General features: G+C 38.5%; 1 protein-coding gene across 2 annotated transcripts; it reads left to right on the forward strand.

The window, feature by feature from the left end:
- Window positions 1-1,647: 1,647 nt before the first annotated feature.
- nif3l1 (NIF3 NGG1 interacting factor 3-like 1) lies at window positions 1,648-10,770 on the forward strand. Of its 2 annotated transcripts, none has more exons than XM_083904261.1 (7): window positions 1,648-1,677; window positions 3,562-4,163; window positions 4,341-4,497; window positions 4,607-4,730; window positions 4,918-5,056; window positions 7,390-7,473; window positions 10,409-10,770. In XM_083904261.1, coding segments are annotated over exons 1-7 (1,293 nt in total). In that variant the 5' UTR covers window positions 1,648-1,675; the 3' UTR covers window positions 10,594-10,770. The 2 variants fall into 2 exon arrangements, with proteins under 2 accessions (XP_083760387.1, XP_083760388.1); XM_083904262.1 differs by having other exon boundaries at window positions 1,669-1,677; window positions 3,672-4,163.
- The last annotated feature ends 8,804 nt before the right edge of the window (window positions 10,771-19,574 follow it).

Genomic DNA, 19,574 nt, shown 5'->3' on the forward strand with positions numbered 1-19,574 from the left:
GCAGTAAGGGATGCAATTGTTCCAAATTATTTTTGACAGGTTCATATCTGATGATTTTTTTCTTTGAAATTAATATACAGTGATGAATGACAGTGACAGAGATGAAAAATTGAATAAATTATTTTTGTTTGTTATTGAAATCTGTTTGGGGTTTATTTCATGGGGACAGGATCATTTTTATTTTTACTTTACTATACTGAAAGGCTTAATTGGTACTATGTCTACTTTATCACTGTAACGGTTAAAGTCATGTGCAAAATATAAATATAATAAAAATATAAATAAAAGTATATACACTAAATGATACAAATGTATTATTTGACCAATTTTTTACTAGATTTTCTTCCTGAAATCCACCTTGAAATCCTCCCCCTTGTTGGGATCAGGGTAATCCTATTTTTTTGGGGAGGATCAAAGTTATCCAAATCCTACACAAACTGAAGATTTGATCCATTTCCAAACTAGGATTGGATTACATGATCTGATCCAATTTCAGAATCCTTCTTTCCCTTTTGAACAACCCATTTTCCAGATTTGATCCAATCCGATAACCAAAATCTGATCAGATTACCTTTGAACAACTGGCCCAGAGTGTTGGCTGCAGCTGGATGCTACTCGTACATCAGCTGTTTGCATAGATTCACTGGCCGATTCTCAATATCCATACTTGTCCATACTTGTGAAAACATCAGCCTCAGTCCAAGTTCTGTTCCAATTCTCAAGAACGTGAACCGCGAGTATGGTTCTCATATCCAGAAGTGTTCTCGCTCCACCCATTTTACCAAGTATGCATTGGGTGCTGACTTGAGCGTACTTGGGAAAGCAATGTATCCCAGAATGCATTTCGGCGGAACAGAGCTGGATAAAATACAAATATAAAACTGAAATTAACATTTTCAGGTTTCCAAACATGTGGGCTGTGTATTAAGATATGACGTATTTATAGTATTACAGCGGTGCTGTCGGAGGTGATAAGCTCCTCTGCGGACGCTCGGTGCGCACAGTGCCCAGCACAGAGCACCGTTACCTCAGCCTGTCCTGATGAAATGATCCGCTGGCTCAGACGGCTCCGTCATTACATACTTGGTGTGATCGATAGATTTGTTTTTGACGCGTTATTTTGTTTTTAATGCAAATGTTTTGACCTGACGGTGTGAACGTTTGTATAATATTCTAATTTATTCTACATTTGAATTTTAGATATATATTAAAATCCCACTGTCATTGTATATGTATTTAAATATAATGGACACTATAATGTATACATCTATAATATAGTGTCCATTATGTACATAAGTCTAATATATATTACTCTACACTGCTCTAATGTATCTATTTTCCACATGGTACTGTATATTTTAATACATATGCATGAATACATTAAGTTAAATATTTAAAATGTTAAAATAACAACAAAATATGCATTTATTAAAAGTATTTGACATGATCATTCATCAACACTGTAGGTGGCGGTAATGAGGCTTAAGTGCTTGGCGCCACCCGCCATTCAAACAGTAGAACAAGGAAGTACGCTGCTGTTCCAATTGAAGGAGAAAAGAGATCGTACTCCCGTACTTGGCAAGTATGTCGTTTAAAGGGCCAATGACGTTTTCACTGTCCAATCAGATCGTCGCACTACGTACCGGAAACCGGAACCGGAAGCGACATTGTCTTCATGTGAGTGTACTACTTCCCAGTTTCTCTCTGAGAAATGTGTTCAGTTGAGGTTTTGTCTCTTAGAAGCGCATGTCAAGTCAAAGTTGAACAGCATCCCTCACTCTTGTACATGTTTAAATGTTGATGCAATGTTTATGCGTCAGCTGTGTCGTGTGCGAGTAGCTAATGTCTGCTAGACGGCTAGCTGAGCTGTTAGCATGGTGTGCATCACTCTTTTTTTTCTATGTTGTGAAACAAACTTGATACAAAAATGAATGTAAAAACAATATATTCACTATTGTGCCACGGTCAAGCCAGCCATGGTTCGTGATTGCTTGGTAAAATCACTGCACGTTTTTTTCTGACGCGCGAATCTACTCACAGTAACTACCAGAAGATCTTCAGTGTGGTTTCCTGATGATTACCGTAAATATTAGTAGATTCGCGCACCAGAAAAAAAAACGTGCGGCTGATTTGACCAAGCAAACACGAACCACGACAGGCTTGGCTGCAGTTTTTTGGTTCATCTGGTCTCTCACTATTTGTAGTAATGTTTAGAGGGTGATTTGTGATTTTATTTATTTTGGTTAAATGTTTGCACCAGTGAGGCAATCATCACAGGTACTCCAGTTAAATTATATATATAATAGCATTTCATATATACATTATATATACACTACTCACTAAAATGTAGGGATATTCGACAAGAATATCATGCTACAGTGATATTCTACCATAAAAACAGGGCATTCAAGTAGAGTAGAGTATATTTGTTTATGAAGGGTTGCAACTTATACAATGTCTAACTTAACCTTAGAAATAAAATAAAAATCAATAAAAACTAATTAATTAAATCTACCTTTGTTAGTGTAATTGAGTAGGTTTTTTGTGTACTTACTGTGTAAAGTAATTTTTAACATTTTAATTTTACTTAAGTGTGTTTTTTTGGAAGTACTGTACTTTGCAACGTTTTAGATCACACGTTACTGAGTAAAAAAAAATGTTGGCCTGAATTAAAATGAAATAAAAAAAAATCATGCACAGAAAACTTTGGCAGTGAATGACAAGGATAGGTGAATGATGAGGACAGGTGAATGATGTCACTGAGTGAGTGAGAACATTGAATCCTTTGTGACCTCTGACTCATTTTGACTGATACATTATGTGTTTACATATTTTATTTTGTCAGCAATTTTGCCTTTAAATAATTCTGACTTCTTTTTTTTTACGACACAAGAAAGAACCCCAACCTTGTTAAAAAAGTAATTAACTTTTACTCTGAATACATTTTAATCAAGCTATTTTTTAACTTTAACTTAAGTACACTTTTAAACCAGTAGCTTTACTCGTACTTAAGTAAAATGTTATCAAAATAGTGGTACTTTTACTTGAGTAGAATATTTCAATACTAAAAAAAGAATCCAGCGCATATTGATATTTAAGAGCTTGAAACGAGAGTGCTTGAGAAAAAAATACATGATCAATATAGCTAGCAATGATTGATTTATTAATATACAGCTCTGTTTTTGCTGTTATGGTATTTTCAAATTTATTTAGCCAAAATTCCTTAAATGGGAGATATTCAATAAATAATGAAATTAAATTTAGAAAGGGAAATATCATGAATACTAAAAAAATTAAACCTTCATTACTTGTGCTTTTACACAGATTATGTAAGGATTAGGTTATGATGACAACGACAGGCTAATTAGTAATAAAAGTAGTCATTTGTCAACGGTCAATCATTCTCCAATTGAAACTGCAAACTGGGAATAAGTTATTTTTGATTGATAAATGAATAAGTTTAACATTTTTGACAATTTGCTTATTAGAATCAATGAATCATTCTGCTGCTTATTTCACATCTGTGTATGATGTACATTTGTTTGTGTTTCATCCACACAGGACTCTTCTGAAGTTGATGGGATGTAGAAAACTCTCGTGGACATTTGTATCGCTCATCCACAGAAGGAACTCGATCACTCCCTCTGCTCTGTTCTCTTTTGCCTCTACAGTTTCATCCAGCCTGTCATTTCCTCCTCGACCCTCCCAGAGTCTCTTGACAAACCGAAAAACCCTACTCTCCTTTCATCCACATACTCATTTCTCCTCCACTCGCTCCCGCTGGCATTCCTCTCCCTGCTGCAGCCTGATGGAGCTAAAGGAGGTTCTGCAGGTGCTGGAGCAGCTCGCTCCTCTGTCACTCGCTGAGTCGTGGGACAATGTGGGCTTGTTGGTGGAGCCCAGCAAATCCCTGCCTATTAAAAACATCCTGCTTACCAACGACCTTACAGACATGGTCATGGAGGAGGCAGAGGCCATGAGCTGTGACCTTATCATTCCATATCACCCTCCGGTGTTTCGGCCAATCAAGCGTCTTGTTCAGAGTGATTGGAAGCAGCGGTTGGCCGTGCGGGCAGTGGAAGCGGGGATGGCGATCTTTTCCCCTCACACCTCATGGGACTGTGTTAAAGGAGGGGTGAACGACTGGTTGGTGGGGGGGCTTGGTAAGACCTGCTCATTTTGAATGGAAAATGAGTCACATATTCTACACAGGATGCTTGCATATTTAATGAAGTTACAAGATAAATTCTTGTGACACATGACACTCATGACCCACTGGTCCACTTTTCTGCTCCCCTCACTGTTTCTTTCCATCTCTGGTGTCTGCCTTTGACTGACAGGTAGCGGCCAGGTGTCTGTGCTGAGTCAGGCCCTCGGTGGCGCTTCCTACAGTCACAAACTGGAATTCACAGTCAGGAACACGGAGGAACTGAACACTGTAATGGAGGAACTGAAGGCTTGTGCTGGTGGAGCACAGCTGCAGCATTCAACTAGCAGGTGATGTTTATGTTTATAAAGATCATCATTTCTGCAGACAATTTCTCAGATCACTGAGGACAGATGCTGATATCAGGCCTGAGTGGAGCCTTTATGTGTCTCTTAACAGAGTAGACAACAGTGGGATCCATGTCCGTGTTAGCTGCAGTGACTCACTGCTGCCCCTCGGTGTTCACACTTTGTTACGGCACACTGCTACCAGTCAGTCCCTGAACATCTTAAAATTGGAGAAGGTAAAGCATGAAATCATTTCTGTCATTACAAAATGAACATGAAGTTATCATCATTATTCCTTTTATAAATAAAACCGGATACCATTAAATTATTTCAGAAACATGAGAAGCAATTGATGTATGTAATTTGCATTTTTTGTAGCAATTATTTCTTTAAACAAAGCACTGTACCTGGCACTCTCTACAGCCTCCTCTCCCAGGCCATGGTCAAGGGCGACTCAGTATTTTGGACCAGCCTGTAACTGTGGCAACAGCCATCCAGAAATTGAAGTCTCACCTGTGTCTGAATCACCTGCGTTTGGCCGTAGGATGGGGGCAGACGCTAGGTAATGACCTCACAGCATGAGTTAGTAAAGAGTAGGGACACTTTCAGTTCTGAATATTCTCAGAATTGTATAGCAAGCAGATTATTCATGCTGGTTTCATGAATTAAGTGGTTGTCATAGATACTGACTCTTAGTCAACGCTGAATGCACTGTAACAAGGCTGTCAGGGGAGACGCAAAGAGATATTAGCCACTTAACAAAAGTCTCACCGAATAAAAATCTAAACCTGCCTATGTCTACTGCATCTTAAGAATATGTATGCCACTCTATTTGGCGGTCAGACAAACTGAAGTTTGTGTTGTTTTGCAAACCCCTTACTCCGTCCACCAAAGTCCACAGAGAACATCAGCAGTTTTACATCACAGCACATAGGAGTTATTTATCCACTGCTGCCTCCAATAAGAAGTGTTTTTTTATGAATTTGGTGTTTTAAATACTTTTTTTGGATTTACCTAAGTGACACAAAGTAAATGAGGCAGACCAGAAGCTCTTGTGTCAAAAAAATGCAGATTTTCTCTGTGGTTTTTTGTGTGAAAGAGTGAAGGATGAACAAAAGTCTGTCTAATGCCAAGAGAGAATGGTGACTTAAGTAGGTACATATGTCATTAGGTGAGTACGGAGCCCCCGAAGTGACATGAGAAAAAAAAATTGAAGAGAAAAAGAAAATTATGAAAAAAAAAAAAAAACTTGAAATCTTGAGTTTCCAAAAAATTATGAAAAAAAAAAATCCAAAAAAAAATTGTCTTTTTTTTAAATTGCAAGTTTGAAAGTCGAGATCTCGAGGTTTCCAAAAAATGGTGAAAAAAAAAGAAAAATAAATATATATTTTTTTGGAAACTCAAGCTCTCAACTTTCAAACTCGAGATCTGGAGTTTCTTTTGACTGCCAGCCGCTCAAACATTTTCAAGTGCGCCACGCTCAAGTGTACGTTGCACATTGCACGCAAGCAGCAGGCAGCTGGTTTGTCCTGTTGTCATCCGACCACTGTCCAGAGGAAGTCCGGTCAAAGTTGCTGCAGTTCAACAGCATACTTGTTACAACCTTACTAGTGTGTTTAGTTTCACTTCATACCTGGATAATTACCTGAATTAGTGACCATAAAAACAGGAGTGCGAGACTCTAGTCGGCGTTTTTGCGAACGGGGAATCTGAATCACTGTCAGAGCTGACGTCGGATGATCCCATTGACCACTCACTCCCTGAAGCTGCATCTCCGTCAGCCTCATTCATGCTCTGAAGTAGAGCTAATGTCTCTTGGACATTGGATTTTTCTTCTTGAAGTCATCATTAGTTGTTTTATTTATGCTAGTTTACAACCAAGCTAGTGGTAGTCTCGGTGACGTTAACAGTTTAACAGCAAACTTGTAACAACTTTACTAGTGTGTTTGTGTGTTTACAGAAACGTGTGTTGCAATAATCCCACAAATGTAATACTGTTTCAACAAACGTAATAGCCACTGCCTACTACAAAAGAAACACGCGTTCAACTTTCAATGTAATTTTGTGATAATGCAGTGAGTAACACAGTCAACACAGTTGTTGTTTGTTTGCCGAAACACACACTACTAATACTGACCCTGGCTGTTAAATACAGCTGCTGGCTCTCTGCTCCGCTATCACAATGGAGGACCGTATGTAAGCATGCAGAATTGTCATTCCTTTTCAGTTCACTGAATTATTTTGTTTTTAAACAGATGTATTTCTTTGCATAAGAAAAATGCTTCTTGCTAGTGAAGAGCATCTCTCTCTCACCGCTGTCCACAGTGCTGAACCAAAGAAGAAAATGTTTGAGCGGCTGGCAGTCAAAAGAAACTCGAGATCTCGACTTTTCAAATTTCTAATTTTCAAAAAAAACGTCTTCCTATTTTTTTTTTCATAATTATTTGGAACCTCGAGATCTCGATTTTGAAAATCAAGATTTTCTATTCTTTGTTTGTTTTTCCTCACGTCACACGGGGGCTCAGTAGGTGAGCGTTTTGTTAAGTTAGTAAAATATTGTAAGTGAAGGGAGGTATCGTGAGATAACACAGGATAGCACCGTGGAAGAATGTTGGAAGAGTTATACATTTATTTACTCATGGTAACAGAAAGAACAGAAATTTAAATTACATTGTAAACGGGTAGCATGTATGCTACACACATGTATGTAGCATACATGATACATACAGTACATGAAGCATGGTACCACTGGTAGCATGTATGTAGAGATTGAGTACACAGTTTTATGATACACAAATTATACAAAATTACAGATGAGCAATTCTATTTTTGTGTTAAAAGTGAATAATTAAATGAAGAGAGTGAACAGATGTCATTAATGTGACTTTTTTCCAGAGTCATCGGTGTGTACTGTAGCTGTGTGTGCTGGAGCTGGAGCATCAGTACTTAATGGCGTCAAAGCAGATCTCTATATCACAGGTACAGCTTTAAACTAAATATCTTTATCAAGTTTTCCCACACTGTGATTGAATACAGTGGTATGCAAAAGTTTGGGCACCCCTGTACATTTTCATGATTTTCCTTTATAAATCATTGGTTGTTTGGAAAAGAAAGTTCAGTTAAATATATCATATAGGAGACAAACACAGTGATATTTAGGCACCCTTGTCATTTTATTGATTTCAATACCTTTAGCACTACTTACTGGAACTCAAAATTGGTTTGGTAACCTCAGTGACCCTTGACCTCCATACACAGGGGAATCCAATCATGAGAAAGAGTATTTAAGGAGGCCAATTGTAAGTGTTTCTCCCCTTTGCATCTTCTCTGAAGAGTGGCAACATGGGAGCCTCAAAACAACTCTCAAATGACCTGAAAACAATCAATCAATCAATCTTTATTTGTATAGCCCACAGTTTACAAAACATAGTTTGTCTCACGGGACTTCACAGGGTTGGTAACATCCTGTCCTTAGACCTTCGACCAGGGTAAGGAAAAACTACCAGGGAAAAACCCTTATAACAGGGAAAAGGGTAGAAACCTTAGGGAGAACCACAATGATTGTTCAACATCAGATTTAAGCTCTCAGTTTCAACTGTGAGGAACATTGTGAGGAATGTGAAGACCACAGGCACAGTTCTAGTTAAGGCCTGAAGTGGCAGACCCAAGAAAAATCTCAGATAAGCAGAGGTGAAGGATGGTGAGAACCACAGACCAGCTCCAAAGACCTACAACATTATCTTGCTGCAGATGGTGTCACTGTGCATCGTTCAACTATTCAGTGCACTTTACACAAGGAGATGCTGTATGGAAGAGTAATGCAGAAAACAGCCTTTTCCCTACACCCATCACAAACAGTCACTTGAGATATGCTAAACCACATTTGGACAACCCAGCTTCATTTTGGGATAAGGTGCTGTGGACTGATGAAACTAAAATAGAGTTATTTGGGCAAAACAAGGGGCGTTATGCATGATGGAAAACACTTGGTACCTACTGTAAAATGTGGTGGTGGTTCCATCATGCTGTGGGGCTGTGTGGCCAGTGCAGGGACTGGGAATCTTATTAAAGTTGAGGGTCGCATGGATTCCACTCTATCAGCAGATTCTGGAGAACAATGTCCAGGAATCAGTGACAAAGCTGAATCTACTAAGGCCTTCATGCAGAGGAACAAATACAACGTTCTGGAATTACCATCTCAGTCCCCAGACCTGAATATTATTGAACATTTGTGGTGGTGTTTAAAGCGGACTGTCCATGCTCGGAAACCATCAAACCTGACTGAACTGGAGATGTTTTGTAAAGAAGAATGGTCCAAAATACCTTCTGCCAGAATCGAGGTTGCCAGAGCGTTGGCGTATATCCTACGTGAACAACAAGCGAGAAGCGACTAGGGCGAGCGTTTTATCATAAATGAGTGGCTCTAGGACACACAATTCTGTTCTCTCTGTAAAGATCAAGATGTATTACAATTTATGATAATGTTAGCTGTTGACTAGGGATGGATATATCAGATGGAATAACGTTATGCATGATATTTGACAGAACTGTCCTTCATTTTTGCCTCCACTTTTAAAATGTTATATTGTTTATGGCGATAAACATGCAAAGACCTAAAGAGGACTCGAATTTGGCAAAAGTATCCCTCAGTTCCCTCAGATTTGTAAACTGTTACCTCGGTTTTGTAAATCCATTGTGACAGTGGGTTGTGGTAAAGGCAGCGGCTGCTGGAGGAGAGGCTCAGCCGGTGATCAGAATCAGGTAATCAGTCGGCTACATAAGCACATTTGTAACCTGGTTCTGTTCTCTTGCAGTAGGCTGGGTCCAGACACAGTTTGTTTGGGAAGGACGGAGAGACGGTGTTGTTTGTGTAAATAGTTTGTTTATTGTCAACAACACGGAAAACGAATGAAAACAGCTGTTCGTGCTGTGTCTGCGCTCTGCTGTGGTCCACTCTCTCTCTCTCTCTCTCTCTCTCCGTGCCACTCTCTGTGAGTCTCTCCCTCCCTTTATGTCTCTCTCTCTCTCTTCGTCTGGACCCAGCCTACTGCAAGCCATCAGAACCAGATTACAAACATGCTTATATAGCTGATTCTATCCAGCCGTCTGATCGCACTACCATCACCACACCCCACTGCCACATCAGTGTGTCGTAGCGGCGTCCTGTACAACCACCACCGGGTGGGGGAGGGCGGTGGTGGTTGCTCTCCCCACTCTGATTTGGCCCAGAGTGGGGGCGGCGTGGCGGCTGCTGTGGTGGTGGTCCGTGCCAGTCAAACAGTCCCAAATCCGAGAGCAAGCATCTCCAAAACCGAGGGAACAGTTCAAAACAGAATTTGACAATTCTGTCGAGTTATGATGGTAACTTAGTTAGCCAAGCTGAACTTTCCTGTCTAGGAGAAGAGTAGCCAATTTTACATCCGTTTTCAAATTCCTCTCCGCTTTAAACTCTCTCCACCGTTCAAAAGCATGTCCTATATAGACCCTCGCTTTGCCGCAAACTTTATCTTGCCGTTTTTGACATTCATACCGAGGTCTTTTGGGTTTGGTTTTTCCGCCATTGTAGCTCAGATGTACCTGGCAACCAGTGGTTGCTCAGCAGCTGAGACTCTACTGACTGCAATGATTGGTAGACGACGGTATGTGGCGCTTCATGCCAAAACATAATTTCAAAACATAAACAAAATGTTATATGAACATTTGAGCAACTGTGACATATTAGGAGGATTTTACGGCCAGTTGCTTTAGATTTATTACATAATGCACCTTTAACTGAAATTTCTTATTCAAACAACCAATGATTTATAAAGGAAAATCATGAACATTTACAGAGGTGCGCAAACTTTTACATGCCACTGTATGTCCAGTGGCCTGTATATTTAAAATCCAATGTTTTGATGTGTCCATCTGTTAGGTGAAATGTCCCACCATGAGGTCCTGGACGCTGTCGCAAAGGGAACCAGTGTCATCCTCAGCGATCACAGCAACAGTGAGCGAGGTTTTTTGACTGTATTCAGGGAAAGACTGGCCGTGCGTCTTCCTGACACTGTCACAGTGGCAGTGTCCAAGGCTGACAAGGACCCCCTGGAGGTTGTCTGACTACTTTGATCTTCAGCTAGATGCTTTTGTTGTGTTTTGATCAGAGTCACTGTGTGCTTTATAAATGTTTGTGAGAAGATTGCATAAAATATAAAAACAGTTCCTCATTCAGGCCCTTTATATAAAGCTGGCCTTAAAAAAAACAGAGTATAGATCATAAGATAGAGAGATGAGATAGATAAGAGCCTCATATAATGATGAAAGTGCTTCCTGTTCTATGCATTTCTGGCAGGCTCATAATAAAATGGGACCTTGTTGGTCAAAAACAGAGTGAATCATGTGTAATCTGTCATCAAAATGCATATGGCTTGTGCATGCAGTGGATTTATCTACAGACAACAAGTTGTGATTTAATCCCGATCAACTGTGACATCAAGTCAGAGAGATGATTTCAGCATCCACAAGATTTTCTGTAATTGTTTGCATCAAGCAAATGATGAGATGGAGGAAGACTAATAATGATATTAATTTTGTTCAACGTGCTTTCCAGATAAAACAAAATAAGAGGAAACAAGAAATTTACACCAACCCCAACCTTATTAGTGAGAAAATAAGAGCACATCAAACAGCAAGGAGCTCATACCATCAAGTGATTGTTCTTTTTGTTATCATAATTATCCATCCATCCATTATCTAACGCTTGATTACCACAGAACCATCAGACGTTTTGTTGCAAATAGCCAACAGGGTCGCAAGAAATGTATTGAGAAAAAAAGATGCAAATTAACTGCCAAAGCTTTGAGAAGATTTCACACGTGAAGCTACCAGGAACCCATTATCCTCCAGTGCTGTCATATTCCAGAACTGGAACCTACCCGGAGTGCCAAGAAGCACAAGGTGTTCAGTGCAAAACACACACATTGAAACGTTAAGACTGGGCCAAGAAACATCTGGAGACAGATTTTTCAAAGGTTTTATGGACTGATGAAATGGGAGTGACTCTTGACGGACCAGATGGTTGGGCCCGTGGCTGCAAGGTGGGGTACTGGTGTGGGCTGATATTATTAAAGATGAGCTTGTTGGACCATATTGGGTTGAAGATGGCCTCAAAATCAACTCCCAAACCTACTGCCAGTTTTTAGAAGACACTTTCTTCAAGCAGTGGTACAGGAAAAGTGTGCATCTTTCAACAAGACCATGATTTTTCTGCAGGACAATGCTGCATCTCATGCACTTAAGTACTCTACTGCATGGCTATCCAGTAAAGGCCTTAAGGATGACAAAATAATGACATTGCCCCCTTCCTCACCTGACCTAAACCCTATTGAGAACCTGTGGGTCCTGCTTAATTGCAGGATTTACAGTGAAGGAAAACCGTACACCTCTCTGAACAGGCTGAGAGGCTGTGGTCGCTGCTGCACAAAAGGTTGATCGTCAACAGATCAAGAAACTCCATGAATGGAAGGCTTGTGACAGTTATTGAAAAGAAGGGTGGCTATATTGGTCACTGACATATTGACATTATCTGAAATATTTATTTGTAAATTTTTAGTTGTTTTATTATTCTCACTTTGACAGATGAAAATAAATAAGTGAGATGGGAACATTTTTTATTTAGTTGTGTGGGTGAGTGCATGAAGGGAACCAAACAAAGTGATGTAATATTGCAAAAGTTAAAGAGCTAATAGGACTAACAAGGTCATGTTCTTAGCCTTCTGGTTACTGGCGACTCCACCTTGGAACTTTCACCCAAAGATTTACTCCAATTAAGGCACAGAAGTTAACTCTACTCAGGAGGCAAGAGACGTGGCTCAAAATGTTTTTATTAAAAAAAAAGAAGAAAAGAAAATATGTTTAAAGATACATTATGTAATAAATCTAAAGTAACTGGCCATAAAATCCTCCTAATATGTCACAGAGACTCAGGAATACTGTTCATATAACAAACTGATCTCACTAACAACAGTACAGTACAGTTCCAAAATATTCTCATTAAAAAAAATATTTTTCAGACCGCAAATTTATTAAATTATGTTTTGGCATGAGGCGCCACCTACCGCCATCTACCAATCATTGCAGTCAGTAGAGTCTTAGCTGCTGAGCAGCCATAGGTTGCCAGTTACGTCTGAGCTACAATGGAAATGAAAAGAAACGAAAGGAAACCTAAAAGACCGCGGTATGAATGTCAAAAACGCCAAGATAAAGTTTGCAGCAAAGCGAGGGTCTATATAGGACATGCTTTTGAACGATGAAGAGAGTTTAAAGCTGAGAGGAATTTCAAAACAGATGCAGAATGGGCTCTTCTCCTAGACAGGTAAGTTCAGCTTGGCTAACTAAGTTAGCATCATAGCTCGACTGTCGAGTTCTGCTTTGAACTTGAATGGCAGCAGTTCAGTCCATTCCAGAATGGTGACCAGCAATTTAACGCATGGTCCGGCGTGGAGCCATATGGCCAGGACTAGGACCACCAATTGAGAGAGAGACCAAGGGTTCTTATGCCCCAGTGTGTGGAGCATGCGCGTAGCCAGCAATGGGCCTGGGCCGCACTGGCCCACCCAGCCAAGTATGATAAAAATGTTATTTTGTTACAAAAAATATAAAAACATGTATGTAAAGGAAATACATTTCAGAGTAATTAGCCCACAAGAAGGTTAGCCCGGACACTGACGTTTGTTCCCCGGCACAGTTATCCCTGCACTGCACTGACGCTGCCCCCATGCAGCAACAAAAACGTTATAAAACCATATTTGATTCAACATCACAGACATGCTGCATACCCACAGAAAGGTCAGAAACTCAGCTAAAAGCTCGTATAAACCATTCTTATGTTCACACAGTTAAAACACAGATGGATCAAACAGCAGGAGCAAAAAAAAACATTACAGTGCACAGCTATAATGTTCGAAGAAAAACGATTAATGCGCCGCACGGCGCGGCGTGTATGTAAATTCCTATGCTACAAAAATAACTTGAATGCACCAGTGTTACGTGCTTGCGTCAGTGTGAGGACAAATCCCGGTCTGATTGATAATCACAGAGCGACATTAGATCGTTCTGATTAGAGAAGGGCGAATGTCAAATGTGTCATACGTGCTAACTTACAGGGTCCGATTTTTTACGATTATTATTATCTGAAGAAGAGAAAAATCAAGTTCAGTGTTGTATTGCTCAGAAATTCTTACTGCTTTTTCATGTTTACTTACAGCACATTATATGGACTTGTCAAAGTAATAAATTGCTTTATAAAGCCACTTTTTTGTTATATATCAATCTTTGATCTGCCAGAATAATGTAATAATGAATTTAAATGAAAATACCTCAAGTTGAGGGTTTTTCTCAGCAAATTAGGTGAGATTAAAAATGGGATTAATTAGATTAATTAATTACAGATCTTCATTAATGAATCAATTCTTTTAATCACTTGACAGCACTAAATACACCATTACTATGCAAATCACATTCGGCCCACCACTTACAACACAAAACATGCCCCTTGACCTACTCTTCCTACAACGCCATTTGTTAAGTGGCTAATATGGCACAGCTGCCAGCGAGGTGATAATAGTCATCATTTAGTTGTAATTATCACATTACTAAATGTATTATATTGAACACTAAAATACATACATATAAGCTTGTTCGGTGTTTTATTTACAGATGTCCATGGTGTTAATTACATTTATTTAATAATACATTTATTTTGAAGTATACACCATTCCAAACAAATGTTTTTACTTATTGAAATTCTGTGAAATATCACCATGAATATCTTTTATTGTGATATCGCAATGTGATATTGTATTATAATTTTAAAATCACATTGCCACAGTAGACTCACACGCTGATTCAGAATGGCTAACTTTTTTCTGTGACATGACCTCAGTGAGCAAATAATGACGCATTTCAAACAGTTTAGCAGCTACATGTTACAGACACACACACACACACACACACACACACACACACACACACACACACACTACTGCAGTAATAGTAAACAAGCAGTCTTCATTACACAGTCTGCTGCCTCACACCTGTTTGTTCGTAAAAACATTAAGACATGTCACACACCTGCTGCTGTCATTAAGGTAATGAGCTTTCTCTCAGTGTGGTGGTTCACACCTACACTTCCCCTCAGTCCTACTGTCTTTTATCTCCCAATCACACACAGACACACACACACACACACACACACACACACACACACACATTACACAAATGGAGAAGGAAAACAACAACTATCAAAACAACTTTTCCAACTTTGCTCCTGTGAAGTTAAAATCCAGCTGTCACTTTCATAGTGTTTTTCGATTATAATAATTATAATAATTATAATGCCTTTCAGAACATTCAAAGTTTAAAAATGAACAACAAGTATTCTAGAATAACATGACACCGAAGAAAATGCTGAAATGCTGGCAGCTACAGTTGCCAGCATTTTACAGTATATTTTTTACTGTATAATATTATTCAAGTCAGTGTACACTGTCAGCAACAGACAAAAATCCACGGTTATTACATTTTTGTAAAACACAACACATGTTGATGTCCTATGTACTCCAAATTCAGAACATGTTTTCCTTAACTTTGGCAAGGGATAGCAGAGACAAACAAGCAATCACAGCAACTCAATACTGACTCACACAAAGATATAAAGAACACAACAAGACCTATTACCTGAAAACAACTTTGCTAGTCCTACTCTTTCTATCTGTATGGTGATCTTGTGTGACCTCAGGGCTGAATCATTTCTAAATATGTGCCTGAATTATGCAAATGTAAGACATGTGGGCTGACCTCAGTCAGTATCCTTCTGTTAACCCTTTTACAGCAATTTATTACAGTGTTGTAAAGACAAGTGAACCTTGTGTAAAATCACTTTATACAGATGTTTTTAGACCGTAATGAGTCTTCAGATATGATTTGAAAGTGGAAGGAAAGTCACATATTACATCAGTAAGGCATCAAGATATACTTAATTTACATGGTTCAAAGCACAACATAAATCAAATCAATATTCCGGTAAGGCTGGGAGATATGGCATAATATATGGATATTTTTAGGTTATATCCTGATATAAGAGATATGTGTGGATATAAAGCCGAGGTTGTTTCTTTGGACTCATGAAATGTTTTTGCTTCTCAAATGAGAGTGACAGTACACTGTAAACACACTCTAAAATAAAATATCATCTACTGTTTATGATCTGCATTACATGATCTTAAAAAACACTGATTACCTTTCATTTCCAATAATACCTGCTTTATTCTTTGGCTTTTAAATGTTGAATGAAGGATATTTACGTGTGTAAGAAACAATGACATTAACTATAAATATGGTCACTTTCTGCTTTAACACAAATAATTTATGTTTTATTCATAAAAAAAATATTTTGAAATGCTAAGTTGTTTTTTTTTAAATAAATAATTATAATAATTAGTGTATTTAAGCAATGTACATAACAAATACGATCTCCTTTAAAACCAGCAAAAGTAATCACAGATACTTTTACACGCTATGACGATATCCAAAATCTAAGACCAGATCTTGTCTCATGTCACAATATAGAAATAATATCCATATAATTGTTGTTGTCAACTATTCCTTGACATACGACTTTCTACATTATATAGCGTTCTACTAGATTTCAAAGGGAAACACATTTTTTAAGTTTTTAAGTTTTTGAGTTATCATACTAATATTATCAAAAACAATACAACACCAACAGGGGCAAAGCTGTTTCACTGAGTCATTTCACTTCACTAATTACTCTCTTGTATTAACAGGGTATAATCTCTGTGTACAGACATACTGGGAGTGTTTGGGCTCATAACTGATACTGACACAAAGTTTTTTTTTCCTGTGTCCAACTGCAGCGGTTTTATAAATAAAAGCAGTTTATAAATAAACATTGAAAAATAATAGTTGGAGAGGGCACAAGCACGTAAAAGCCAATATTCATTGAGATATACATTTTGCTATAATCGAATATATTTTGACTTTATAAATGAGGTTTATATCATTGGCCAGCAGAAAAAAATAAGTAAAAATACCTCATCCTAAAACATTTCAGCAACACATTCAAAAATCACTGCTTAATCACACACTGAGTGTAAAGAAGCACATTTTAATAGATGTTAACTTTTTAAATTTTTTAGGGTGTTTTTTTAATTAGCTAGAGGGAAAAAAATGCAGAAATATGAAAATAACTTCCTCTCGCCAACATAAGGAGCAACTCAAAGGACAGATTAGATGAGATACTTTATTCTCAGTGTAAGAAAATACAATGGAGTTCAGATGCACTGTCAGGATTGTGGACAAAATAGGAATGTGGTGTGTGTTTTGGTGGATCTGTATGTGGCCTACCTGACCTATACTGACCAGTTTTGCCATTCACCCATTCACTCACATTTTCATGCTGTGCATTTTCTATCACTCACACATTCACAAGCTGCTGGCACAGCCTACAGGCGTAACTTGGGGTTAGATGCAGAGTCGTGAATTGGCTGTCGCTATACTGACATATACTGATCTATACTGACCTGCAGTATACTTATATCGTGCCAATAATAATAATAATAATAATAAAAATTGGACATCCCTGCAAAATATATATATACACACACAGACACAGACACAGACACAGACAGACACACACACACACACACACACACACACACACACACACACACACACACACACACACACACACACACACACACACACACACACAATAATCCCAATATTATTTTAAATTGCCTCCTTACTACCGCTCTAACTAACTTGTCTGTGTCTGCTCAGTGGTTTGTCAGTGTGGTCGTCATGAACTGATTTCTACTTTAAATTACTTGGGAAAAGCTTGTCCAGTCACACACACGCACGCACTCATGCCCGTGCACACGCACACACACAAGAGGCCAAATTGCAGCTGTGAGGCCAAGTGTCTTCCTCCTCCACGACTCCCTGCAGAGACGCACCAACAACAGACTGTTGAGAGGAAGAGGCAAGGCCATCAAGTCATTGAGCAGCCACAGGGGAGCTGCCAGTAAAACATCAGTGACATCCACAACAGACAGTCCCCTGCAACACACTGTTGTGGCCTCGTCTGCAAAACCAAACTGAAATAAGTAATAATGATAAGTTTTTTAATATAGCACTTTATCCAACTCAAATTATAAACTACTTCAAGGCAGCAATAAAAGTCATCATCACAAATGACGTCAGTGTCACATATCAAAGAAACGTAAAACTCAAATAAAATTGACTGACGAGGATGAAAAGAGTTGAGGTTCAAGAGTCTTTATTGTCATGTACAATTACACAAAGCAACTTTAAGGAGCATGAATATGTTTATATAAGCATGTATATATACATACAGTGTGTGTATGTAGGGAAACTAAATCTGTTTAAACAGTCACATTATGGGACTTGTCTTCCTTGTGGGGACAAAAAGCAAGTCCCTATAACATAAATGACTACATTTTAAGGTGAAGATATGTTAAGGTTAAGTTGAGGTTAGGGCAAGGTTAGGGGCAGTGTTAGGATAAGGCCTGTAGTAATTATGGTTAAAGGTAGAGTATGGGTGAATTCCAATTCCTTGCTTAACCCTTAATCTTAACCCTCAATCTCAAAAATGCGCGCTCCCACTAGTGCAAGTGCTGTCCCGATTCTCAGAAAAATTAAGTTGAGGGGCGAGTTTAAGGGCTGTATCGCCCTCAATATTGAGATTTTCCAGGACCAACACTGAAATAAAATAATAAATAAATGACCGTGACCTAAATGTGTTCTTCTTCTTCTTTTTTGGAGTTGACAGACTGGACGCAGTTTTCGCGTTATTCTGCCCCCCACGGTCTGAAGACGTATCTGCATTTAAGGGGTGTCCCATTTCTAAGTGACAAAATAACCCTCAACACTTGGTTTTAAGGGCCAGTTAAGATAAGGGTTGAGCTTGAGGGTTAAGATAGGAATTGGAATTGGCTCCAGGAAATGAATGTAAGTCAATGCAATGTCCCCTCATGTTATGTAAGCCAGACTGTGTGTGTGTGTGAGTGTTAAAATTACACTGATCTTTGACGCCTGTCTTTTCATAACATCCCTGACTTTAAATTTCCTAAAGACCAGGTGGAATGTAGAGATCCTCGTCCTAGTTTTCACGTCATTTACCATTATTATCGTTAATTATTAATTACTAATGATTAGCTACTCATTACTGGTAACATTAATATTATCCTCATCCATCCTTCATCCAGCGATTGTCCTGAGGGTCTCATGAGATGATCCCAGATGATGGTGTGTGTGTCTCACTCTGGATGAGATGAAACATAATAGTGATGATTATCACTGTCATGACTGTTAATATTTGTGAAATGCTCCTGGTCTCTATCTTCTTCTTTTTTTGTAACTGTGATGTTTTGTTCGTAATCTGATTAACTTATTTCTGTACATGTGACACCTACTGCCCAGTTGACATAGGGTATAAAGTGGGGTCCATCACAGGGCCAGCATATAAAGACAACCTCTCATTAAAGTTCATATGTTATCTCGTATTATGAGATAACATCATCAATTCATTTTTATGACCTAGGTGTGCCTTTTTTTACAGAAACAGATTTCCATAAAAATCCTACACATTCTAAAATGACTTTAAAACCACACCTGACTGATACAGGACTCACCGTGTGGCCTGATCAGCTCATCCTGGCCTTCCTCAGGACATAATGTATCATGATAATGGCCTAAATGTCCAATGATCCTGCCTGGGACTCACTACTGATGATATGTCAAGAAATGTAGCTCATAAGTAACTTCATTTATTGTAATTATCAACACATTTAAACCAATTTAGCTATTTAATTTCAATAATGAATGAAAAAAACTAGACCTATACAATATGAGACACTAATAATTTCAAAGCTTTCAAAGCAATACTAACATTTTAAGCAATGTTATTAATATAAAATGTTGATTGAAAACATATAACGTATATGGTAAAAAGTTAGTGATGCTGCAAAACCAAAAAACATAAAGTCTGCAACATAGTT

The sequence above is a fragment of the Microchirus variegatus genome, assembly GCF_963457635.1.
Source record: "Microchirus variegatus genome assembly, chromosome: 17".
Lineage (NCBI taxonomy): Eukaryota > Metazoa > Chordata > Actinopteri > Pleuronectiformes > Soleidae > Microchirus > Microchirus variegatus.